Below are 27861 nucleotides of genomic sequence, written 5' to 3'. Positions count from 1 at the left end.
AGGTTGTAAACAGGTTTTCTATGTTCCAATGATACAACTATTCCTTGTATCAATGGGTCTGGAACCAACTAAGTGCCATCAATGAGGGATTACTGTACTCTTCACAAGTAGTGAATATGAACGCATTCCTGCAACATGAAAGGAATGTGATGTAAGAAGTCCATGACGGCGTTGCTGTCATCTGATGCCAGATTGGGATGTGTCAGCACCCCCAATCCCCCCCAAGCGTGATGCTGCCGCACACTTCTGCTGAGCAAAACACACATTTGAACGGCACAAACACCCAGCAAGCAAGTGGTGGCGGGACATCCAAATGCAATGCAAACAGCGTCTGCTGCACGGCAAATAAAGCAGCAAAGTCTTGAAACAGGTCGTGCAAGAAGCCAAGCGTGTGCGCGGCGCAGGAATCTGCACCCGAAAGCTGCAAGGTGACTCTTGCTCCTCCCATCCAGCTCCAGCACCAATAATAAAGTGCTTTTTGTGTGCACACAGCCGCCACTTGAGCGCATTCCTCGACAAAAGTGGAGGTCAGCGCGCAAGTGACGCTCTCCAGTCTCTCTAAGGACGCACGGAGCGCACCCACGGAGGACACACTTGTGGACTTTACATTCTCACTCGGATAAACACACGACTCAAGTTAAGAGGTAAGCCAACTTCATGAAAAGGCGGCGGAATCATCCGATCCTGTTTCCTTGTGCGGGTTCGACGCGAACCGCGCGTAAAGCCACTGCGTGGCAGCGGATAGAACTCACGCGCTACATTGTCCTGCCAATTTACCCGTTTTGAACTCCTGGTGGTTGACATAAATGGATCTCACCACCGAATAAAAGGCAGGCGCCCTGGCGTGGCGCTGCAAGGATCCAGCCGAGCTGGGGTGCAGGCAGGGCGGCTTGCCAGCACGCATGAAGTCCGTCAGAACTTTGGAGGCTCAATATCACACATAAACATCTTTACTATCATGCATGGCCTCATTTCATCACCCAGGGTGGATACTTTGCATTGTGTGGAAACGATTAGAAGAGGGCTGAAGCCCACAAGATGGATTATTGCAAAGATGATTGACATTTATGAGGCTCGCTACTGCTTCTGTTCAATATGATCCTGATGATATCACCATTGTTAATACAGCCCTGGTGGTGTGGTGGTACACGAGCATGGCTTCCATTCATTCCCAACACTCTGCCACTGCAGATGTCCAGTGCCGGGCAGAAGCCCCGACAAATGGGAGGGTTTGTGCCAAGGAAGGGCATCCGGCGTAAAGACTGAGCCAAATCACTCATGCAATGTGGGACCGAAAACACAGAGATTATTATTATTATTATTATTATTATTATTATTATTATTATTATTATCAGCATTATTATTATTACTATTATTATTGTTATTATTATTATTATTATTATTATTATTATTATTATTATTATTATTATTGTTGTTATTATTATTATTATTCTTATTATTCTTATTATTATCATTATTATTATTACTATTATTATTATTATTATTATTATTATCATTATTATTATTATTATTATTGACCGCCCTCGTGAAAAGTGTAAATATAGCAGACATAAGTGAAAATAAGACATAATATCAGGAGAACCAGAGTATAGAGGGGGAGGAGCCACCTCAGCAAGGTCCAGCAAGGTGCACTGTATTCGGGCACACGCTCCGAGCAGCCGGTGTGACACCGCAGAGGTGTCTGGCAAGCCTTTTACACGTTTCAAACGTAGTCCGGGTGGCTGATGAGGTGTTTCTCATGTGCGTGCTCGTTGTACACCATCGAGCACGCCAAATGTCTTCCTGGGAACGTGAACGTTTGTTTACAAGTGAGCTCCAGGGAAGTTACGACAGGCCGTTAACATCACGGGTGGGAGGAAAAAGGAGTGCTTGATTTGCTCACCCGCACAGTACGGGTGATCTCCCCTCATTTGGGAGGCGTCATAATTCCCTCATATCGGGCCGATAATTATCGTGCAGCCTTACGTTCCACCTGAGCACGGAACCACATTTGGTTACGTAAACGTCACACTCTGCCATCGATAGTCAAACAAAAATAGAAGAAAAACGTCGATCCATGATTTGATTGCTAATCTGCAGTCGAGTAAGACGATTCAGATCTCCATTTCTGATCATCTCAGTATGAAAATGCTTCATTTAGGCAAAGAAGAAGCAACAGTTGCTTCAATATACACAATTACTCAACAACACGCAGTATTTCCTTCCAATATATGACTTGATCGTGATGGGACTTCATTTCAGAACTTTTTTTGGCTCATATTATGACTTTTTTCTTGTAGTATACTTTGCTCCTGTGAAAGCGCAGCATGGTCCTCCTGATATCACCACCTTTTCTTCCTGCTTTACACTTCTCAAATAAAAACACCTTCTAATAATATGATGAGTCTTAGAACTTCATTGCCACTTTTAATTGCATGACAACTTTGACAGGAACCCATTCGGTGAATCATAAACAAAAAAGGAAGTGTTTGTGTGGTTCATAAAGTTGCACTGAGGGGGGGGGAAGCCAAGTATGTTTAAAGGCCTTCCCTGGAGATGCTTAATAAGTGTAAGAAGAGTCTTCTGACCACAATCTCACAAGCCTGCAGACAGATTAGCATCTTTTACACAGCCCCCCCTCCCTCACAAACAGGCACAGAAAATCACATAATCCTTCCCCCCGCAGTCAGCTCCCCCACTCCTGCTTATTTCCTCACCGTGCGTGTGCGGCTCCGTCACTGACAGGAGATAATGACTTCATATCAGCCACAGGGGGGCTGGGATGGCTGGGGAGGGGTTCATATATTTGTTCATGGAGAACTTTCAGGCCGCTAATGTTGCAGGAAGTGTGGACACAGCTTGACACGGTCAACAATGCTAAAGCGGGCCGGGGTGTGTGAGGGGGTGGCAGTTTAGCGCCTGTTAGCACATTAGCTTCCCAACATATGGCGACAGAACGTGTCGAGATGCTGCACATGAGGCGGATGCGGATGAGCACCCCCCCCCATATATGCGCCGGCCAAAACATTAGGTACCCCCATCATGCCACTGAAATGCTCCGCTTTCAGGTACTCCACCCCCCGATTTCACGGCTTCACTCTACGTTTTTGAAATATGTAAGAACTAATACATTGTTGCTGTTTTTTTAGTTAATTCCGACAGACACAAGAATAACAACATAATAGGATAGCATAGAATGGATCCTATCCTAGTAGTTAATGAAGTATCTATCCAATGCATACTTTATTAACTCATTCAGTACCAAAGACGCATTTATACGTTTTTGTCAAGCCGAGCGCCCGATCCCAAAGACGTGTTCATACGTCTTTTAGACGTTAGCAAAGACGTGTTCATACGTCTTTTACATTTTTCTTGCGTGAGAGGCAGAAAGAGAGTGATGATGCAACTGCACAGTAAAAGACGTCACTTTTAGAGCAGGTTTAGGCCATAAAACGGCCACAAGGTGGCAGAAGTGCATTTGATAAGCGCTCGGCATGGATCCTTTGCATGCAAAAACACGTGGCAGCGAGGAGGTGGTGGGAGGACATGGAGGAGTGTAGCGTGCAGAAGGTTACGCATTGTCGGGACATTTTAACGCACGTGACACGTAACGCACACACGCAGTGCAGTTCCAAAGGTGTAGTTGTAAATAGGCGATGGTGGTATATTTGTAAATAAACGGTTATTTTGATGTAAAACAAGCCTTTTTGTGTTGTTTATGTTGGTGTAGTTGTTTACATATTTCAAATAGTTGTGTCATAGTGAAAGTTGTGCTTGAAATGTATCTTTTGTCCCTCTTCAGTCAGGACCTGATATTCTCCTGAAACTTTCCTACTGTGTGTTCGACTGCTGATCACGAAAGAACGCAAAAAGGTAGAAACACACTCTTTTCTTCTGGTGAAAGACGGGAGTCTAATGTTTCTTTTGGTGGTTCCATGTCGACATACAACACAAGATTCCATGTTCCAAAATGGTGTAAAATGGCCGTCGGTATACTGGAGGGGTCTGGGATTGAATGCGTTCCTCTCCAAGAGGATCCAACAGAGCCTTGGCACGATGATTGTGATTAAAGGGGCGTAGGGCCCAAATACTCCCAATAACAACACGGGCTACCGTTGAGGCCGTAACCCACCACAAGCTAAAGATGAACTCGGAACCCCGACATCACTTCCTGTGTGCCTGTCTTCCACACATCCGTCCGCCCGCCACTAAGCTCCCCTAGGGAAGACATTTACTGCGACACGCATGAACATGGCTTCTTTTCTGGGACTTGATGTGGTTGATCTCACCGTCATGCATTCCTAACACATTCTGGAGCTAAAAAGCGACTAATGAGCAACGCCGACCCTCGGAGCTCCGCTTCCCGCCAATGAGCGGCGGTGTGTGAGAAGCGTCCCGCATCGGGGGGGATTACGGATGGTTAAAAGTCAGGTGCTGAGGCAAGAGGAGGAAGGAGAAGGAGCGAGGTGAGGGGGGCAAAAAGGGGCACCCGCGGGGGCACTCACACAGCGGGCTGAGAGGGGAGTCGACGGGGCAGAAAGTTGGGAACGAAGCGTGTGTTTACTGCTGCTTTAAGGGGTGGGTTGGGGGGGCCATGGGGTGCAAAAGGTACTAAGCAGGAGTACTGGCAGGAAAACACCCTCTCTAGCTGGAATGAAATCTACTGTAGATATACAGTAACAGAACCATCCATACAGCCAACAAACGATACCAGTCCCTTTGATACCATTCAACGATGCAGACATGAACTCGTTCAATCCCAGCCATTCTTCAAACAACCCCCCCTTCAGGAGCGGCCATTTTAGACCAGTTGGACTGACCTTTCAAGGCACACGGTGTTGTATGTCTATATCAACGTGGCACCTCCCAAAAGAAACATTAGACGCTCATCTTTCATCAGGAAAAAAATTGTGTTTCTACCTTTTTCTGTTCTTTGGTGATCAGCAGTAGAACGCAGGTAAGTTTCAGGAAAATAGCAGCTCCTGACTAAAACAGGGCTCTTTTGTGAAAAGGTACTTTTCCAACAGAACTTTCATTAAATCATTTTTGCTTTTGTGACAGCTCAAATATCGAAATAACTTTAAACATCAAAATAGCAATTTATCCACAAATACAACACCACGAACTGCTTACAATTTTCACATTTTGACCTAAAATGTGTGTGTGCACGCCTGTGCACGCATGCGTGCGGGCGTGTGTGTGCGTGTGCATGCGTTAAAATTTCCCTACAATGCGTAACCTTCTGCACGCTACACTCGTCCACGCTCTCCCACTTCCTCCTTGCTGTCGAGTGTGTTTTTACATGCAAGCGATTCATGCCGAGCTCTTATCAAACGCACTTCTGCCACCTTGTGGCCGTTTTGATGGCTTAAACCTGCAGCGACAGCGACATCGGTTATTGTGCAGTCGTGTCGTCGCCTCGTTGACTGCATTGGGGTTTCTAAAAAGGTATAAATACGTCTTTGGTCTTGAATGAGTTGGTTTTACAAGCCAATTCTACTAACAAAGTAACATTGTTGCAATATTTTCAGACGTGTCCCCAACCACCAGGCTGCCAGAAACATTCAGGCCAATGTTGAAAACAAAAAAACAAAACAAATTAAATAATTTGTAAAAAAACATCAAATTTTACATAAATGGATGTCAACTTTGGAAAAATGGGCCATTATTTTCTTCAAAAAAGTTAGAAATCCTACAGTTTTTGCGTGTTTGTGCTGTTTGTTGTGAGCGGCAACTTGTCCCACTGTGTTTGACGGTCCTTAAATGCACCATTTTAACTTCCTCCCACGCTGCACTGATAGAACTTCATGACTTGTTTCTGGTAATATTAGAACTTTGTTGCGACTTTTCATCACCTCACAACTTTCCTTCGAAAATAGCACTTCAGTAAATAAGAGGCTGCATCAAGCACGACTCATCCATGGATATCCAACAAAAGAAGTGCGGAGCGGTGACTGGAGCTTGTTTTTGCAGGTTTGAGGATGTTTTGGCTACAATCCGTACACAACCCCCCCAGAAAAAGACGTAGTACGTCCTGGTTGGCACGTCCAAGTGCCCTCAGCTTGCCGGCGTCACATTTCAGTGCTGACCAGGCCGAGCCCGGCTTGTACTCCTCAGAAGCTAACAACACTAGCAAGCAGTACGAGTAGCGCGTGTATAAATATACACACACATGCAAAACAGGGACGTGAGACTCCCCAGTACGATGACCCCCCCACCAATCCACACGTGCTTATCATCACCGGGAAGTGTCGCCACAATGAAGGAAACCGCCTCGATTTGGGAGAAATCTTCAAAAAACCCAGAAAATCACCCCTGAAAATATACTCCCCCCCCCCAACACAAACAAAACAAAGAGGGCGCGTGAGGGAGGATGCTCATCCCAGAACGCCACCGCAAATTGCAGCGTTTCAGCATAAAAAAAGAGACAGCTCCTCATTTGAGGCTGTAATTACCCTGGGAGGGGGGGCACTGGGGGGGAACCAGGACCTTACTAGGCAAAAACACACACACACACACACACGTGCACGCACACACGCGCACACGCACACGCGCGCATTAGCCTACTCAACCAAAAGTAGCAGCAGCAGAGGAGCCTTTTCACGCAGCCTCATTTTCCAAAACGTCTTGATGAGAACTGACTTCTTCTTGTAAGATGATTACTATTTCAAAATAAAAAAGTTTTCCTAAACGACATGAAAGTATTTGTAGAATGTGCCGGAAATGAAAATGTTTTTTTGGAACTATTTCAACTTTCTCCTTGTGAATGTTCTTCTCCTAATAATGACTTCATTCCCATCATATTTGGACTTGATTCTAAAAATGTCATTGTTATTCGCTGTGCTGTTTGTTTGTCACATTGTTATGACTTTAAAAAAGAATTTTCTCCCCCCGTCATGAAATTCCAACTTTTTCTCGTCAGGTTAGATTTTTGATGTTGTTTAAAAAGTTTTCTTGTTAAATAATATTTGTAGAATGAAATTACAGCTGCTTTTTTCCGTTTCTGTTTTTTCCTTTGTCTTAAAAACGAGCTAATTCCCATCAGATTTGCACTTCTCACATTACAACTTTGTCTGCAACCTCATTTTCCAAAAATGACAACATTATTCGTTGTTTTGTTTATTTTTCACAATATCATGACTTCAAAAATACTAACCCCCCCCCCCCTTCGTAAAATTACAACTTTTTCTTGTTAGGTTAATAATATTTTCTACATTTTTTGACTTATTTTTACACTTTTGAATGAAAAAATGTTTGGTTTTTAGTTTTCTTGTGAAATTCTATTTTTAGAATGTGCCAATAAAATAAACCCTCGTAGGCCTCACTTTGGATAGCGCTGATAGATGTCTTATTCACGTGTGTCAAAATAACAGCAAAACACAAATGAAAACATCAGATAGAACGATTCTTAAAGGGCGCTCAGTAAACGCAATTGTTGACATTTATTTTGACGCAAGCTAGAATCACGACAACAAACACGTCGCCAAGGAAATCTCTGAGGACTTTTGTTTAAACGTCATAGAACTTTTCATGCAGTTCTTCTATTGGTCATGTGACTAAAGAGGCCATCTTGCTGTGGTCACAAACAAAACAAACATGCACACCTGCACTGCACAGCCGCTCATGGAGCCCCAGCGGGTGCCGGACCGGGGAGGCGTGAAGGCGTGATGGCGTGATGGCGTGAAGGTGTGATGAGTCAGTCGTAAACACAGAGTCATGAGGACGTGCGGGCCGGGTCAGCCACACGACTCGGGGAAGTCGAGTCGCTGTCGTTTGACGCCGCCCGGGTGAGCGAGTGTCTCAGTGCTGGTGTGTGCGTGTGTGTGTGTGTAGGTGTGTGTGTGTGTGTGTGTGTGTAGTGTAACTTTACGCTTCATCAATAAGACATCATCATTCATCTTATGACGCAACACCTCCAGCAGGTGTGCACCGCTGGTGATGGAGTAATAACACGGCAACTAGCTGGCAGCGTGCAGAGTGGTCCACCTGCATTCTTACACTCCACACACACACACAAACACACACAGACCCACTTCCTCTTTCACCTTTGGGGCAGCTAACAGCACCTGGCGAGGGGCCAGAAAAAAGGAGGCGGGCCCTTGTGTTGATTGGTTGTTGTGTATTTCACAGGGGACAGACGTCCAGGAATTGAGCAAAGGGGAGCGACAACCAGAGGAAGCACCCGTCTCTGTTGGGTGAGTCAAATTTACTTTCTAGACGGGACACAACACACAACACGCCAAAAGGAAAAAGTGCACTTTTTTGGGGGGGTATTTTGTCCATCCTCCACAATCCTTATGTGGGACACGAACACACCATCACGTCTTTCTGTGCCTTCTAAAGATAGAAAAGCAGATAAAAAGATACTTTACATTTTCTTGATGTTACTCTTAGTGATGTCTGCTATTGGAGTTTTTGCTACAGCGGCGTCGCTAGCGCTCGACTCCATCGGCGGTGTGGATGTTTGCAGTTAAGAAATGTTGGACCGATTCCAAAATCGGGGTTTATTCACAAGCTAGCATCTTCCAAGCTCGCGGGCTGAATGGAAAACCTGTGGTGTATGTTTATGTTTTGCGTGACGTTGTTCAAACTTGGGCCATTTGTGCAACTTCCCAGGCTTATTTGACAAAAAAAAGTGTACAATCGTGACAGGCGGGCTTCGCTACACATCTTAAACTGGAGCTCTGCCAACTATCGGCCGGTCAGGACGTGGAAGCTGGAAGTTTGACCATTTTGCTTTTCTTTAACAAATAGGCAAAGCTAACATGATGTTGCTGCTGAGATGCGAGTGTAATGCTAGCTAATGCTAATGAGCGCCACACAGCGCATTAGCATTAAAGCTACAGACGCACACGATATGCCGTATTCCCAATAGGGCGGACTAAAAAGGATACATTTTGGCCACCCCACTAATGTGGGACCTCTCAGATATATTTAAAATGTGGGGGCTTTAATGAGATTCAATCCAGGAAGCGAGGTTGTGGTTCGTCCCGTGAATTCAAATCCCCTTCCTTTCTAAAAACATAAATACTGAGCATGTACCGTCAGAGTAGGGGTTGTCCCGCGCTCATTCCTGCTATGCTAATTGTCAGTGAGCTGTGACCGGGTCTGTGTGGGCTTGTAAAGTCACACGCACACGCACACACACACACACACACACACACACACACACACACACACACACACACACACACACACACACACTGGACCAGCAGCCTCCGGCGTCTGGACGCACACCGCTACTCTCGCTAATTGTTTCACGACTTCCCCCAGCGTTCTGTAAAAAGCCTGGTTCTGCTCCAGAGAGGGGGTGTAAAACAGAGGAGGGGGAGGAGCTGTTGACTTTTGGTGCAAACACACACACGTGCGCACGCACACACACACACACACACACACACACACACACATTCCTCAGGCTGGAGGAATCTGTGGACGGTGTGTCACTTTGCTTCCGGTCAAATATTTGCCGTGCGCACAATGTGTCCGTGCCAGCAGGCCCGTTGGCTGTTTTTCGTGAAAACCTGAACAATGTCAACCTGGAGATGTGCCCACACTCCTGACACGTTTGTGCTTGTGTGGGTTTCTGTCCAGTACAGACCACACACAGTAAAACATGAACAACCCACGATAACCTCTCTGTCAATGTTCTGAACCGTGTCGAGTGAAAAAAACACGTCTTTGGAAGGTCGTAAACAGATTTTCTATTCATTGATTTCTAAATATGTCTCTCATCAAAACAATCAAACCAGCACAAGGTGACCAACGGTTATGGTGGAATTCCTGATCATCTTCAGGACTGTAGGGGTGACTGTAGGGGTGTTATTTCATGTCTAGAGGGCTCTAAAAATGATAAAAAACATATTTAGAAGGTCGTAAACAGGCTTTCTCTGCTTCAATTTATGAATATGCCTTATTTTCTCTCATTATGTCTGCTGTATTGGGCAATAGGAGTGTCAGGGTGACTGTAGGGGTGGTATTTCATGTCTAGAGGGCTCTAAAAATGATAAAAAACATATTTAGAAGGTCGTAAACAGGCTTTCTCTGCTTCAATTTATGAATATGCCTTATTTTCTCTCATTATGTCTGCTGTATTGGGCAATAGGAGTGTCAGGGTGACTGTAGGGGTGGTATTTCATGTCTAGAGGGCTTCTGTAACGTTCTTGGGTGGGTTTGTTGTGCCTTCACATCCACATCACATTCAGTTCCTTTTAGAATTTCAGGGATATTCTGTGATGTCATCTGCACTGAACCTCGCTTATTAGTGAGCTTCTCGTGCTTCCGATCCTCCCGTGCAGCTTGCGTTACCCACAAGGACGCTTGAGGTCGTGACAGGTTGTTGCTGACTGATGTCTTTACATGCGAGAGTCGTCTGGCACGGGAGCGCGACGGCCTTGTTGACTTACACGATTGTGTCACATATCTGAGAAAACCTTCACAGCAGCTAGACATTTTTACATGTATGGGCCGGTGTCCGAGAAGACCGACTTTTGGGAATCTCCCGCCACGTTTGCGTTGGAGGCGGAGGAACTTCTGACCTGCCGCCTCCTTGCTGGTGCGGCACCAGGCCAGAGTTTCACAATAAATTCCTTTGTGACGCTCTTAATCAACAGCGCTTATCTGCAGCGCGCGTTTATCTTGTGTGTGGCACATGTCAAGGGCTTCAGGAGGGGGAAAAAAAAGCCAGGCGGGGCGGAATGACTTGAAAAATCACAAACGGAAAGCACTTGGATGGAAGTGTGGAGGATGGCTGAAGCCTGAAAAACAGGTTAGATTCTCTAAAAAAAATCACTAAAAATACAACCAATGGCTTGGAGGACACACACACACTCAGCCCCCCCACTTCACGCTTAAAACTTCACTCTCAATCACACATGTTCAAAAATACACCGATGAATAAATCAGTGCCGTTTCGTGGGCGACTACGGCCTAAAAAAAGTATATTTAAGCAAATGTGACATTTTTCGCCTAAAATACAAACAGCATATAAGGCACTCAGAAGGTGCATTCAAAGACGTTGTGATATGTAGTATTCCACACCGGTCACTAGGTGTCAGTGATGTTACATTGATGTGACAATAGCCAACGCAGGAAGTACTGTACACAACAGGAAGTACAACACAATAATAACAAGAAGGAACTCTCCCAGTGCTAACATGTGTGAGTCTATATTATGTCTTATTTTCTCTTATTATGTCTACTATATTGGCTAATAGGAGGTGACTATAGGGGTGTTATTTCATGTCTAGCGGGCTCTAATAATGTTTAAAAGAAACGTATTTTGAAGGTTGTAAACAAGTTTTCTATGCTGCGATTTATAAATATATCTTATTTATGTCTTATTTTCTGTCATTATGTCTACTATATTGGATAGTAGGAGTGTAAAGGTGACTATAGGGGTGTTATTTCATGTCTAGAGGGCTCTAATAATGTAAAAAAAACGTATTTTGAAGGTCGTAAACAAGTTTTCTATGCTGCGGGTTATAAATATATCTTATTTATGTCTTTACAGTATATTGTGTAATAGGAGTGTAAAGGTGGCTGTAGGGATGTAATTTCATGTCTAGAGGGCTCTAATAATGTTAAAAACCGTATTTAGAAGGTTGTAAACTATGATAACTTTCTATGCTTTGATTTGTAAGTAAGGAATCTTACTTAGTCGTCTTCTATTTGGAGAATGCCAGCCGAGGAGGATAATGATGAAGGACAAACATTCAAACAATGTGTCTTCAAAGAGCCTGAGGACGTGTGTGTGCGTTTCTTTGGCGAGCGCATGTGACATTGTTTGTCGAGTACGGGCCGGCGGCCTGTCAGTCAGTCTGCCCGTGCTGTCAGTCACGGCGCCGTGCCTGATGCCAGGCACGCCCTCCCAACTTTTAGGCCGAGCTCGTATTTCAAGAGAACAAAAAGGCAAAAGGCAGCATGACAACAAGCGCGGTCCGTCGCATCGGCTGAAGGATAACTCATCTGCAAGTGTTTTTATTGCTGTTTTTATGGCATAAATGAACGAGAAACATTGTGTACTGTAACAACCTCACAGTGGTAATAGAATACACTGAAACATACAACACGTTTTATTAAAGGAAAACAATCATATTATGTCTTATTTTCTCTTATTATGTCTACTATATTGGGTAATAGGAGTGTAAAGGTGACTATAGGGCTCGTCTAAAGGGCTCTAATAATGTTAAAAAGCATATTTAGAAGGTTCTAAACAGGTTTTCCATCCCCATTTGCTTCATAAGTTGTAGTAGTTTGAGAAGGTCAGGTCAATGCAGGCTTTTATTATTCATAAGCAGGCATGTTTATTGTACGGTAATCTCTTGCCACTTTGCACTTCAAATTTCGCAGCTTCACTCTATCATGACTTTCCAAACATATCAAAGAATAAATCCTGCTGTTTCCTGTTTGGAGAAGGCCTTTTATTAGTCAAAAATATGCTTAAATGAAGCATTTTCAAGCATAGGTGAACAGGTTTACGCTAAACCTTGCACACATTTCATGTCTACAAGGCTCTGATGATGTTGATAACTGTATTTAGAAGGTCATGAACAGGTTTTCTATGCTCTAACCAGGGAAATATTCCATTTGTAAATCGGGAGCCCTACTTCGTGGAACTTCACATATCACGGTCCAATTAACTGTGGTTTTTAAGCTGAAATCCTTTGGGGGGCAACCGTGTTATACTGGGGCCAATACAGTATTTTGTTGATCTTCATTGATTTGGGAATTTCTGGTCACGTTCACTGTTACATGTTGAATGTGGTTCTTGGGAAACGGTAAGATAGAGTATGGCTGTATTCCTTATCAGCATATCACTGCACCAAGCGGCGCACTGATAACAAACTGGTGCAACTCAAACCACAAGAAGGCCAACATAACCACAAAATATGATGCTACCCCCACTGTAATGTGCACGTCCACATTACTCAGACATAACAGTCAGAAATAACGTCATGACCACCACACAGCAACACGTAGATAACACATAAACTGCTACTACTCTATTAGCTCTCAACACGGAACTTCACCAAACAATCACCGCAAAACATGCCCCCTCCCAGCATGCTTTGTTAATCCCTGCAGTAGTTGTTGGGGACGTCCCGATACAGTCTTCAGGATCGGGATCGGCTGCCGATTCGCTGTATTTTGAAGATCGGATCGGATCACTGTGCCCGGGCTGCTGTGTCATGGTGCGGGGAGCTTGCATTGGAAGTGCTGCTGTAACCGAAGTTGTTTACACTAGGGACCGTCAATAAATTACTATTGCGTTGAACACAGTTTGTTAAAAAAATGTCATATATTCTACATCACGCCACAAATGGATCTGTAGCCATGTCAAATGATTAGTCCGACTCTAAGTGATTTGCACACCCACCTTCTCCAATTTGATCTTTTATTGGATGGCCTGTTTTTGGATCTGTGATTGGATTAGGGATGTGACTCACTGAGGTTTGCTACAAAAGCCAAACCCAATAAAAAAGTACATTCAGCAATACTTTGGTTGTATTATTTTTAATGCTTTGAAGAGCTATTTTCCTAACAAATTCACATCCCCATGTGGTTGGGTGGGGACATGCCTAGTAGTGGTTGGATGGGGACATGCCTAGTAGTGGTTGGGTGGGGACATGACTAGTAGTGGTTGGGTGGGGACATGCCTAGTAGTGGTTGGGTGGGGACATGCCTAGTAGTGGTTGGGTGGGGACATGCCTAGTAGTGGTTGGGTGGGGACATGACTAGTAGTGGTTGGGTGGGGACATGACTAGTAGTGGTTGGGTAGTTGTCTTGTGTGTTTACTCACTCACTACATGTTGTGCTGTCACTTCTGTGTTGGTGCTGTGATTGTAGTTAGTGTTCTGTCCAGTGACACCCCCTCCCCCGCGACAAGCTCACTGCACGTTTAGTGCTTGCCCAATTTGAAACAAAAATCTCCCCGGGGCGTGCATGTCGCACTTACAATAAACTTTCATGTCCAGGAGGAGGGCCACAAAATATGGTCCGGCCGCGAGTTTGAGACCTCTGCCCTGAAAGACTGGGGGGGGCAGGAATAAGGAAGAGATGAAAGCCAGCGTTGTCTCGGGTGGACTTTCATGTGCGTGTAATACGAGAACTTCATGGTGGAGATCCCAGACAGATACACCTTCGCCGTGGCCTCAGTTGCGGCCCGGGGCAGGGGGTACGGCGATGAAAGACGGCCCCGCTCGGACGCCGCCTGACCGGACGAAACATGAGGGCAGTGAATTGGGAGGGGCTGCCTTTGTGTTGGAACTTCTATGAAGGCCGGCAGACCTTATTGGTTGACGGATGCAGTGAAGCTTTGAGGAAGGCGTGTGCTGCTGCACGGCCGAGGACCGATCTTCAGGTGCGAGAGTGTGAAACCTGATATCGTGTGTGTGTGTGTGTGTGATGTCAAAGCAGGCTTGTTATCGGTGTCGTCTGGGGTCACGGAACACGGAGCAAAGGTAGAAGCACTCATCTCAGCCTGACCCTACAACTCCGGGTTGTAGTGGCGGAGAACCAAAGCTGCAAGATATTCCAAGACAGCTTTTATCCTTCGTTCCACCTTATTCGCTCTGATCATTCAATGACACTCAAGAGAGTCCCGACCGTAAAGAAGACCTACACCGTGTCACGCTAATAACAAGTCAGTCAACACCAGAGTTTGGATAATTACAGTGAGTGTGGATATATGTCTAGTCACCTTTACGGGTGTTTCCACTCGGCCAACCGCGGCTCCCCGGTGCTGGCAGCATTCGTGCACACCGTGGCGCTACCACCGTCATGCAAGACATTTTCCTTGCCACTCGTTTGTGTTGTCAGCTATTCAGAGAATAATGGCAATAAGAACGCGGGGTGCATTCACGGACATCGGGTCATTACATTATTTATTTGGCCAGGCAAAAACCCACCAGCTGAGACTCAAGTAGGATTCTCAATGGAATATTTTCATACTTAGAGCATAGAAACCCTGTTTACGACCTTCTAAATATGCTTTATAACATGATAAGGAAGACATATAAGACATCGGTAACCGCTGTACAACCTTCTAAATATACTTTTTTAACATGATTAGAGCACTCTAGACATGAAATAACACCCCTATAGCCACCTTTACACTCCTATCACCAGATATAGTGGACACAATAAGAGAAAATAAGACATATATAAGACATAATATAGACTCACCCCTTAGCACTGGGAAAGTTCCGTGTGTTGTTCCTTTTTTACTTCCTGTTCTGTACGGTACTTCCTGCGGTGGCTACTGTCACATCCATGTAACATTACTGACACATAGCAGCCAGTGTAGAATACCACATACCATCACAGAATGCATCTTGTGAATGCCTGATATTTGTATTTATTTAGCCATTTTTAGGCTTGAAAATGCATAAAAGTTGCTTAAATATGGATATTTTAAACTAATCATAGGCTGTATTCAACCACAGCTTGATTTATTCATTCATGTTTATATTTGAAGAAACCGTGATAGTGTGAAGCTGCAAAATTGGAAGCGTGAAGTGGCGAGGGATTTAAAAAAAAGTGCAATGCCGTGAGGTCACGCAGGTACAAGCGGTGACAGACGGCATCCGAGCACTGCAGCCCGCTCATACCTGACAGCCTTTCATTAACATAGCTGGCATATTCACACACACGGCTGTGTGTGGAGGTACACGAGCAGCACCTTTCATGATCTTTTCATCCTCCTTTATCCCGCGCAAATCTCCTTCCTGCCTCCCAAATCTCCCTGGACCCCCTGTGTCACGTTGACAGATAACCCCCGCTGGATTATGGGTAACGGGTTCCAGCTGTGGTGGTTGCCACAAGTGGAGAGGGAGGGGAATCGTGTAAAAACTCAAAGGGGCCACTGTTAGGGCCCAAAACTCATCAGTCCATCGAACTTTAGTTTCATTTCTGGCCTTTTTGGCAAATTCCAGCCTGGCCTTCCTGCTCTTCTTCTTGCTGATCAGTGCTTTGATCTTCCGGTGTGGCCGTTGTACTCTTCCATGAAGACCAGATACTTGTAGGTACCTTCACTCCTGCCCTCTGCACGTTGTTGCTGATGTCACAAACTCTTGTTTCAGAACTTATTTAAAAAAAACAACTGCGTCTCAGCTACAAAAAGCCAATTATTAATACCAACTTCGCTTTTTGCTCTTTTTACCCATTTTTGCTATTGGCTTTTTTTCCATTTTCCAAATATTTCAACCTTATTGGGAAGTAATCTTTGTAAATTTTCTTCTGGTAATATTATGACTTTATTGTCATAATATTTGGACTTTGTCTTTTTCTCCGACCTAATTTTCCAAAAATGACCACTTTATTTTGTCTTGTTTGTTATATTATATAATATTACAACTTCTAAAAAACATTTTTCTTTAATATTTCAACTCTAGGCTACAAAAAAATGACATTATTTTCCCTCATAATATTCACAGTTGATTCTCGTAAAACTACAATATTTTTCCTCATCAGAATAGGATTTTCTTTTAATATTTGGACTTTATTCTTGCAAAACGACAGCTGTTTTTTTCATTTCTGTTGCCGTTTTTTTAATTTTTTTATTTTAACTTTCTTCTAGTAAATTTTCTACTCGTAATTATGACTTTATTCCCACAATATTTGGACTTTATTCTCATTAAATTAGAACTTTTTCCACAACCACAGTTTCCAAAAACATTCATTGTCTTATTTTTCACAGTATTATAACTTCAAAACCATCGTTCTTTAACATTTCAACTTCATTCTACTAAAATGACATGTTTCCTCATAAAAGTACAACATTAGTCACGTAAAATTATGGCTTTTTCTCGTTAGGTTACAATTTTTTTCTCTTCATATTTTGACTTCATTCTTGCAATTTGTATTTGAAATAATAAAAAAAATCAGCCGCGGTACACAAATGGCCCCCAGGCCGCACTTTGGACACCCCTGTTCTATGTCGTGCATCCTATCCAGATGTAAAGACGTGGAAATGAAAATGGCTCCGCTCATTTCATATGTGTCGCAATGTCCCTTGAGAAGATGACGTTTGCCGGAAAGGGAGGGGTGTACTCACGCTTGTGAGCTACTGTCTGTTCCGGGCATTGGTATCCCTTTAGTCATGTTCTCAACGGTGCCAAGTGTCAGCTTTGTGATGGAAAGGTATGAATCAGCACGGAGAGAGACGCCCCCATCCGAGTACCATCTTGCCCGGGTTCCAAAACAACACGGGGCTTGAAAACGCTGCCGTCACTCGGACTGAGTTCCAGGAACCGGAGGGCTGTGAATCACGCTCCGACGCACATGCCAAAAGTATTACTTCTCTCGGGAGTTCAAATCCCAGAGGAGAAGGAGAGCCTCTTTAATGCCCTCTACGGTGTGCACTCTGATGCCCGTACTGCGACTTGGCCCCGTGCCCTCTTGTCCAGCCAGCTGCATTATGCAAGTACACACACACACACACACACACCCACCAGGATTTTATAATCCCTGCTGTCTTCCTCATTGGCCCGCCTCTCAAGATAAGGGCTCTTGACGCTCGCCCTGCAGGACCTTAATTGAAGTCCACGCCAGCCCCTCTCCGTGGCCCCCCGGGCTTCTCTTTCAGCCCAACAGAAACTTGCTTTCACCTCCACTCATCAACTTTCTTTTTCTTACACAAAAACACCCGAAGTGATTACTACTGGAGATGCACCATCTCTTTTTTTAAAAACCGATACGGATAACTTCTGCTTCTCAAGACTGAAATGATACAGATAACTGATAACTTTTTGATATCTACTTTTTAAAATTCAGATTTAAGTATAGTTTGTGATGAGGATTTGTTTGTTTGTCCTTATGAAATATGATGACATCACTACTAGCAGGAGAACCAGAGTCTAGAGGGGGAGGAGCCACCTGCTGTGGCCCAGCAAGGTGCACTGTACGCGGGCACACGCCAAATGTCTTCCTCAGAAAGTGAATGTTTGTATACGAGAGAGCTCAGGGGAAGTTACGACAGGCCGTTAACGTCACAGGTAGGAGAAAAAAGGAGCGCACAATTTACTCACCTGCACAGTACAGGTACTCTCGCCTCATTGGAGCGTTTTTTAAAAATGACAGGTTATCCAAGCTATTTTTAATTTTTACCAGATTTATCAGTTTGATGTCAGAATTCCCTCATATCCATATCGGTTTGAAAAAAAAAAGGTATCGTGCATCTCTACTACATTATCATCACGTCTTTGAATGCATCTTCCGAATGCCTTGTGTTTGTACTTTACTCCATTTTGTCATTTTTAAGCTTGAATTTGCTTCTTTTGGCCAAAAATATGCAATTTTATTTTACTAACAACCTCAGAAAAGCATGATTTATTCATTCATATATTCATAGAAAAACGGTGATGGAGTGAAGCCGTGAACTTCGAGGCACTAAGTGACGAGGGATCGCTTCATGTATGTGATTCGTGCTGATATCAGACCGATACTCAAGGCTGTAAAATCAGTATTGTGTCAGAATTGAAAAAGTTGCACGGGGACACCCCTAAACATGACAACTGTACTGTTTCTCGGCCCTGTGGTGATCCCACGCCTTTCATGGACGACATAAAAGGGCAGATGTGAGAAGGATGGTTCAAAGACATCTGGCTGCCAACACTTACAGTCGTTTGAAAGCTGCCATTCATGTCACTCATGTGAGACGGCAGCACCGTCCTTTCATAAATCTGTCATCTGGTAAAGTTCTTGTTGATCTCTAAATGCCAAGCCAGTGACACACACTATTGCACTTTTTTTTTACGCTCAGCTGCCAACAGTCTGAGGAATGTCTCAACAAGCGTGCAGGGAAAGGAAATTACAGCCAGAGTGTAAAAAAAACAGAAGAAGGGAAGGATGACGGCCTCGCTCCTCCTACTTATCCTTTCCTCCGGAGCCGTCCGCCTCCACTCGGAGTTAAAAGCACGCAGTCAGGAGTCACTCAGCGCTCTGCGGGTCCGCATCATTTGTCCCTTATCTGCTTCCACGCTGATAAACCCCGTACACATCACTCGCGTCCCAACAGCAACAGACAAATCCAAAGGCTTTATCTGCGACCTGACAGGAATCACCAGCCTGCTCTACATCTAGTTTCTCCTCTTGGGTGACCGTGGCTTCAAAGGCAGTAGAACCTCTGTCACAGTACGTCATCAATCCGTCCCAGAAGGTCCCACTCAAACCCAAACGTGCTCTAAGCCAATCGTTTTTCCCCATAAGAAATAATGCATAAGAGTGATGAAGGAAAAAGATAAATGAACGTGACTTTTAGCTTGATTGAAGGCATGATTGTTGACGGAGACGGCTAACATGGACACCACCTTGGTGTTTTGCTACGAGTTATTTGTTGAATTCATTTTGCAGCTGTGATCAATAAGAAACGCTTGAGACTTGGATTCATCGTTAGATTGACGGTGTGGAATTCAAACTTGATTAATATCATTTTGGTGCGCACCACTCAGCCTTCACATAACTTTAAATAACTTTAAATTTATCGTTTTTGGGGGGTTTAAGGACCCCTGTCAAGCTGTGTTTGAGTACAGTTATTTCATATCCCGCATCACTGCCTGTTGGTCGTGCTCAAAATGTTTGGAAGACATGTTAGCATACATGTAACGCAGATATCCACTCAGATTTAAAAACATTTGACAAATTCTCCTGCCTGTGCCTCTGCAAAGACATTTTGCTTGATGGCAGCCGTGTTTTTCAACCAATCTTCATCAAATTTGACACACACGTGCTTGTCAGTCCTCAAAGGGTGTGTACCAAATTTAGCGGTGATTGTCCTCAACACCGTAAAGTTACAGCAGGTGTTTTGTATGCGAGTGTTCTGAGCTGTGTGAGATTTTTCCCGCCTGGATGATGGTGTTTAAGCGCCCATTCAGGTCTGTGTGCGTTGACAGCTTGGGACACGCACGCACAAGCGCTGAGACGGAAATTCGGTGCGTCAAACACAAACAATATCAAAAACATCAAAACATCATCACCTCGTCATCTTCTAAAGCCTTTTTTCCACTTGTTGTTCCCAACGTGGAAGACAAGATGGGAGACTTTTCCTGTCCCATAAAGAACTCACACCCCACTGATACCTTTACGACTCTGTACATGTGAGAACACAGCATACTGTACGCTTCACCGTATCTACACAAGCAGACTTTTGTTGTCAAGGACTCTGCATAAACAACTGCATTCTCAAAGGAGGGGGGGGTTCAACTTTTGGCCCACAAATAGAGGTTAGTAGGTGAGCCCCGTCTAATCAGGGTCACATATCAGGCGTCGCAACATTTAGTTTCCTGCCAGATGGAATTACCCGGACGAGAAGGCTAACGTGTTGGCAGTGGGGTTCAAGCAAACGTCAGGATGACTTTGAATGAGAAGAGGAGGACAAATCAGGGATGAGGGGTTACACTTTTGAGTATGAGTATGAAAATAAATGCCATGGCAGCTGAGATGATACGGACCCTTTTATGCCTCTCTGCTGCACCACTCCCCATTTCGTCATCTGCCGCCTTTGAGTCAAGTGTCAATAAACACCATATTCTGCAGTATCTTACTAAAGTGTCTTCAGCATTTGTCTTACAGTGTATCTTGTCAAGGGACAGTACTAACTTGTATAGCAATAAAGTCCCCACTGAAAATGAGTAAACACACAGCATTTATTGTAAACAGCTGGCACACAAACGAACATCACAATAATGATGGGCCTGCCTGAAGAGCAGCCCATCCTGCAAGCACAGCCAAGCCCCCCCTCCTATTGTTCCTCATACTTGTTATTATTTATCATTTTTACATCTTATTCTACCACAAGGAAGGCTGGACAAACCGTGCAAAGAACCCCCGCACATTTAATATCACAAAAAAAGGTCTTGATCGCCCCTTTTGCCCTAACATCTGTCATCATTATGGGGGGAGGGTTAAGGTATCTTTTCTTTTATCCAGATATACAGTATGTGAGTGGAGCTCATCGAGGGCCGCACGGTGGTCTAGTGGTTAGCACGTTGGCCAACACAGTAACAGCTTGGAGATCGGGTAGACCTGAGTTCAATTCTCAATTCTTCAATTCTCCCCTGGGTAATTGGTGACTCTAAATTGTCCATAGGTATGAATGTGAGTGTGAATGGTTGTTTGTCTATATGTGCCCTGCGATTGGCTGGCGACCAGTCCAGGGTGTACCCCGCCTGTCGCCCGAAGTCAGCTGGGATAGGCTCCAGCATGCCCCCGCGACCCTAATGAGGAAGAAGCGGTATAGAAAATGGATGGATGGAGCTCATCGAGGCTACTTTAAGATATTATCCTTATAATCAGCATTCTACTTGCTGTATGCACTTGCATTCTGTCCTAATAAACTATCGCTCTTGTAAGACCTAAAGACGTGTCACCCCTCACCCCGTATCTTCTGTGATATAAAAGAGTAAGCAGTGTTGTTTGAGAATAATTCCTTTAAGATTGCTCCGGTTGAATAAAACTATTACCAGGTCCCTCTGATCGCTAACATGACCCCAGGTCCTTTCCAAAAGCAACCAACCATTAGAGGGGGAGCAGTCATAAAGTAGAGGGTCCAGCATCACGTGTAGCATAAATCGGTTACTCAGTTGCATGTGGTCTGGATATAGCGGGCCCGCCTCTGCTGTGAAAACCTGGGGGAGTTCCCCTCACCCCTGACTTAGACGTCTCACCCTCAACGGGGGAGATTTAGCCTGTTAAGACGGCGTAGTCAGTTAGGGAGGTGCGCCTGCTTCATACACGAGGAGTGGGGTCTTGCACCACCTAGGTAACTAGGGTTTAAACGCGAGGTAATGTGCTATTTATACTCGGGGTGCATGATAATTATCAGTCGGGCCGATATCAGGGAATTACGATGTCGTCCGATAGCATTAACAATACCTCTGATAACTGATAATTAAATAAAACGCTCCAATGAGCAAATCAAGCGCTCCTTTTTTCCTCCTGCCTGTGACGTTAACGGCCTGTCGTAACGTCCCCTGAGCTCACTTGTTAACAGACATTCACTGTAAGAGGAAGGACGTACCAAATGCCCCGCAATGAGAGGGAACCCCCCCCCCCCCCCCCCCCCCCCCCCCCCCCCCCCCCCCCATGGAGCACACAAAAAAAACCTTATCAGCCACCTGAAACGCCAGCGCCGCAGCATCTCTCAAGTGCATTCTAACACTCAGGAAAAGTTAGAAGTACCTTCTACAGCAGGGGTCACCAACGTGGTGCCCGCGGGCACCAGGTAGCCCCCACGACCACATGAGGTGCCCGCAAGCCTGCTTTTCATTCAGGTTTCCAGTTAATAATGAAAGAACAGTAGAAAGAAATGCATTGTGAAATACAACATGTGAGTTGTGGACACCAGCATTTTGTTCATGTTCTGGTAAAACAAGCATATTCGCTTTGTTTGGGTTTAAAATAAGCTCTGAAAAGAAATGTTACAAAAATGAGTAGCTCTTGGCCATTTTCATTTTGTAAAAGTAGCTCTTACAAGGACAAACCTTGGTGACGCCTGTTCTACAATATATCCTCTCTATCTTCGTCTTTGCGGTGCTTTCGAGACAATAGGCCGTTTGTGCCTGGCCAAGGTGTCACGGCAAAATAATATGTTTTCAGGTGACTGGGTGCAAGTCAAAGAGATAAGATGAAAAGCTGTCAAAAGATGTGGAAAGGTCAACAAGACAGAAATGTGGCCCTGTCCTGCCCACCCCTCACTCCTCTCCCACTCATTCCCCAGGCCGTTGATGCAATAACCGACTGTCACACACGCTCCATCTGGCAACAAGTATCCTCTTTATCTCCCCTCATTCCTCTCCTTTCCATCATCTTTTTTATCTCTTTCAAGTCCACTGTAGACCCTCTAATGGAGTTATTTGTTTTGCAAGTCTCGGGCTTAGGTAACACATAACCTAGTCGATGTTATCTCCTGAGCTTGTGTTTGTCAGCGTAGAAATACTTCTGAATACTTCTGTCAGTCAGCGTGTTGACATGAGGCGTACTGCTTCTACTTGTGCAGCCACGGGGAAAGAGAGATGAAGATGTCCATGGAAGCTAACAATGTTATCTCTTGCATAGATCAGGGTTCATGGAAGCGACTAACCGAACCATTTTGCAACAGATTCCTACAAACACCCGAGCACTCTTGTCAAACGGAGGGTTTTTGACTGCAGTAGGTCCTTAAAAACAGCAAAGATGATCTTTGATGAGCATAATGACTTTATTTACCAAAATATTATCCATTTGGTGATACACTGAATCAATAGCAATATCGAATAGCGAACTCGTCTTGGAACTCTAGTCTGTCCCGTGCAGTTATGTGTACCGTTCCACTCCATTCAACCAACTATGAATACCAAGTGATTTTTTTTTTGTCCTCTTGCTATTTCAGGTTGAATCGGGGCGAGGAGTCCGCAAGATGAAGCTCTTTCTCACTCCGCTTGTGCTCGTCCTCATCCTTCCCGATGTCATCCTGTCCAGTGCATGCCCGAGGGACTGCTCCTGCTCCACACCCGAATCCATCTTGTGTTTCCAGAGACGTTCAGCTACCATTCCTCAGGGAGTGCCATCATTCACAAGGAGCCTCTACCTGTTTGCCAACGGAATCGAAGGACTGTCCACCGAGGACTTTGATGGTTTAGAGAACTTAGAAATGCTGGATCTCAGTCAAAACAAATTGACAGAACTTCCTGACAGGGTGTTTGAAACCCTTGCTTCTTTGAGAAACCTGGACTTGTCAGCTAACCAAATCACCCAGATCTCAGAGGACTGCTTCCAAGGTATGGCGCTGCTGGAGCGTCTTTATTTGTATAGCAACCACATCAAGACCATCCATCCTGCTGCATTTAACGGTTTGGAGAACCTACTGGAGCTCAAATTGCAAGGCAACCAGTTGACGTCTTTACCCGTTCTCTCAATGCCCCGCCTGCTGCTGCTGGATCTTCGTTTCAACGTCATACCTACACTGGGCGCCTCAGACCTCCAAACCCCAAATCTTGAGTCCCTCAAACTAGGGGGTGTAGGACTAACTAACCTGAATAAGGACCTCATCGATAGTCTGAAGAACCTCCATGAACTGGACATCTCAAGAAACCAACTAGAGGCTTTCCCACCAGTGCTGAAAGAAACTCATGGGCTTATTTACCTCAACCTGGCTGGCAACCCTATGGGTCCTCTTCAATTTCAGGACCTAAAGAACCTCGGGGAGATGCAGGAGTTGGATGTTAGCAGCTTAAGCCTACAAGGCCTCCCAGAGGAGTTCTCACAGCTTTTCCCCCACCTGAGGAAGCTGACGGTGGCAGAGAACCCCTTCAACTGCCTCTGCACCTTAGCCTGGTTCCCAAGATGGCTGCGAGCCCAAAGCATCACCCTGGAGAGAACAGAAGAGACCCGTTGCCACTTCCCTCCCATCAACGCTGGCAAGGTGGTGGAGAGGCTGGAGCATCGGGATTTTGGCTGTCCTACCACAACCACCGTCACCACGAGTACTGTTAAAACTACCGCTGCCATACCGGTACGTGTCACCACCCCAGCGAGCGCCACTACAGCTATTCCAGCCCACCGGTTTAACGAAAACTCAGACAAAGACGTCGACTACCCCCTGCCCCCGGTTCCTGCAACCCCAAGCAGCAGCAGCGGCGTGGACTCGGATGAGGAACAGCGCTTCTGTCCTTCTCACACTTGCCTCAATGGGGGCACTTGTCGTTTGGACCAGTATGGTCAAGTAGAGTGCACCTGCCCACCTGGAACCTATGGATTTTATTGTGAAATCCGGAATGACAGTCCACCCTCGCCCCCTGAACCTGACCTGTCCGTGACGACCGTCACCCCAAATATACCGGACATCACCTCCCGTCAGGCAACCTCAACGTCAATCCTGCTCGATCTCCACCGCTACATCGAAATGCGGCCTTACCTTCGCGGGATCCGCCTGACCTACCGGAACCTCTCCGGGCCCGATCGCAGGCCGAATCAGCTGAGCCTCCCGGCATCGTATCCGGAGTACAGACTCAGAGGCCTGAACCCTAACTCCACTTATACCGTATGCGCCAGTCCGCTCGGCGCCCCGAGCAGCATTGACAGCGTGTGCACTCAGGCGCGTACCACCGATGAAAAGGACGACAGCGTCACTGGAGCTCAAATTGTCAACAAGAAGATGGCCACCATGCTGGTGCCTGCGGTGGCCATCTTGCTTCTGCTGGTGCTGATCGCAACAGCAGTGGGAGTGGTGTGCTACGTCCGCAAGAAGAGGGCTAAAGGCCACCTGGACCTGGACTGTGAGCCTTCTCAGGTGGAGTTGGATGGAGTGAAAGCTGGCTTGGGGAACGGGGCACTGCCTCAAAAACAAACCCAGCTCATGATCCCGGAACCGGCTGTTCAGAGCGGCAACCTGGAGTATGAAGTCTTGCTGCTGCAGGATCACTGCATGTCAAGTAAAATCATGTCATCGCACAAGCCCTCGTACTTTTGACGTCTGGCTTAAGACTAAAGAAGCTCTGCGTCCACGGCGGACAGGGATAGGTCCACATCGACTTGGACTCATATGTGGCATTGAGCGTTCATTGCCGGAATGGCAACCGCTCCTACGTTACGAGCTGTCCATTCAGGGGTATTCACTAAACTGCTGGAATGCCCCCGTTTGCCGTATCCCTTGCTGCTCCTCAGTACCTCAGTACTATCCCAAAGGGGCTGAGGAGGTCATGACAATTGGTGATGGGTTTATTGTAAGAGTGCACGACAATTATTGGACCGATATGAGGGAATTATGACGTCATACCGATAAATTCCATAACATTAAAAAAAGATCAGATTACCGATCATTTAAAAAAACGCAAGGTGAGAGGCGTGATAGCCCGTACTGTGTGGGTGAGCAAATCAAGCGCTCCTGTTTTCTCCTGCCTGTGATGGTAACAGCCTGTTGTAACGTCCCTGAGACATTTTGCGTGCTAGTTGTACCAATTGTACACAAAAAACCTTATCGGCCACCTGAAACGCCGGCGCCGCAGCGTTTGAAAAGTGCAAAAGGTTTGCCAGAGACCTCCGTTGCGGCACACTGGCTGCTCGGCACGTGTGCCCGAATACAGTGCACCTTGCTGGGCTCCTCCCCCTCTACACTCTGGTTCTCCTGGAAGCAGTGATGTGGTCGTAGTGATGTCATCATATTTTATTGGGACAAATCAATGAAATCCTAATTTGTTCCAGTGATCCTTACCTCCAGGTGTGCACAAACGACACTTCATCCTACATTTTTAAAAAGTACATCGGTTATCGGTCTCATATCGGGCTTGAGAAGCAAAAAGTTATCAGTTTAAAAAAAAAAAAAGATTTCATGCATCTCTACTTTATAGCTTTTCTGTCTGTCGTTCCACAACGGTTTTTATCAGCTACGTCTGTTGTGGTGTTCAGAAACTCCATGACGATGCTGAGGGCGGGCACATTCATGTAGCAAACTTCCAGGCTGACTCCCCCACTCGTTTGGCACTAAAACTATAAAATGATGATGTTGTATATATGTTTCATACGTGTTTTTTTCCTGTATTTTTTTGTCTACATTGTGACCGTGAACAGCCTTCTACATCGCTGCCTCTTGTGACCAACGGACAAAGAAGCAGGTCTGAAATCCTTGAAGATTAAGAAATGGTCGGGTACCAGCGCCGGTCAATCAAAGGGCTTTCCCCCACCGTGTCAGACAGTCTAAGTCTGCAAACACTCGAGACTAAATCCCCTTTTGCAACATTTGGAAGCCCCCCCGGTCGGCTTCAGCGTCACAAAGAGGGAATCCGAGCAGGTACACGGCAAAGCAGTTGACTGAACGCCACAGCTTACATGAAACACGCGTGATCAAAAACCACAGTGACTTTATTTATTATTTATTTGCCCTGTAAGGGAAAGGCGGTGTCCTGTACACTACATCCCCCCATCACAATTCCTGTACAAGCACATTTGTTAGCATCAGGCTGGGCACAATTAATGTGAAATAATAACTGAACTATTGCTTGGAGGACAGCAGGACGTAGAAGGTGGGGACACTTGATTGTGCATCTCTGGCAACATCAGCCATTAAATGGCACGTTGTAACGTGCACAGATGTTGCGCCGCTACCTGCTAAAGGTGCCCACGTGTCTCCCGCTTGTTCGTTAGGCCCCAGACTCCTCCATCAGCACATGTGTGAATGTCTGGTACAAGCAGTATTTCCATAGGCTACGCAAACATTAGCATTGACCATCCAAACAAAAAAACAAACGCAACACAACTGGAATATATTTCTGTAAAACAGAATTCATTGAAAATAAAAAAAACTCTATTTTCAATGTGTTGATGAATTTTTCCCAGATTATTTTGGGAAGTGCCTTGTCAATACTGATTCTTTTGTATGAATATGATGAATATGAACTTTTTTGTACAAGTCACACTAAAGTGGTATTATCGTGAAATAAATACACACAATTAAGATGGGCGTATTCTGTTTTTGTTGTCACGCTCAAAGAAAACGGGAAGCTTGGGGGTGTCACAAGATCTTGCAAGATTAAAACGTGACAAACCCCCTGATAATAATGAACTCATTCAGTCCCAGCCAAGACAACCTCTTCAGTAGCGGCCATTTTAGACGAGTTTGACTGATCCTTCAAGGCACACAGGATATTGTGCTGGACGGTTTGTCAACATGGAACCCACCAAAAGAAACACCAGACTCCCGTCTTCCATCAGAAAAAAAAGTTTGTTTCTACCTTTTTCCGTTCTTTCGTAATCAGCAGCGGAACACAGGTACGTTTCAGGAAAATACCAGTTCCCGACTAAAAAAAGGGAGAAAGCCAGCTTTTTGTGTAAAGCAAAACTTTCACTTTGACACAAATATTTTTTGCTTTTGTAACATCTCAAACATCTAAA

At 45.2% G+C, this 27861-nt stretch overlaps 2 protein-coding genes across 5 annotated transcripts in view; one reads left to right on the top strand and one right to left on the bottom strand.

The window, feature by feature from the left end:
• Positions 1 to 27861, bottom strand: part of LOC129171027 (mitochondrial import inner membrane translocase subunit TIM16-like) — a 115846-nt gene that overhangs the window by 32789 nt on the left and 55196 nt on the right. The gene's annotated exons all lie outside the window — the stretch shown is intronic.
• vasnb (vasorin b) lies at positions 409 to 27590 on the top strand. Of its 2 annotated transcripts, XM_054759320.1 has the most exons (4): positions 409 to 428; positions 493 to 644; positions 8131 to 8195; positions 23366 to 27590. In XM_054759320.1, exon 4 carries the CDS (start codon positions 23393 to 23395, stop codon positions 25442 to 25444), a length of 2052 nt encoding a protein of 683 aa, XP_054615295.1. In that variant the 5' UTR covers positions 409 to 428; positions 493 to 644; positions 8131 to 8195; positions 23366 to 23392; the 3' UTR covers positions 25445 to 27590. The 2 variants fall into 2 exon arrangements, with proteins under 2 accessions (XP_054615295.1, XP_054615296.1); XM_054759321.1 differs by lacking the exon at positions 409 to 428 and having other exon boundaries at positions 476 to 644.

This window comes from Dunckerocampus dactyliophorus, chromosome 18 (assembly GCF_027744805.1).
Source record: "Dunckerocampus dactyliophorus isolate RoL2022-P2 chromosome 18, RoL_Ddac_1.1, whole genome shotgun sequence".
NCBI lineage: Eukaryota > Metazoa > Chordata > Actinopteri > Syngnathiformes > Syngnathidae > Dunckerocampus > Dunckerocampus dactyliophorus.
This window is presented reverse-complemented; position numbering and strand designations above follow the sequence as displayed.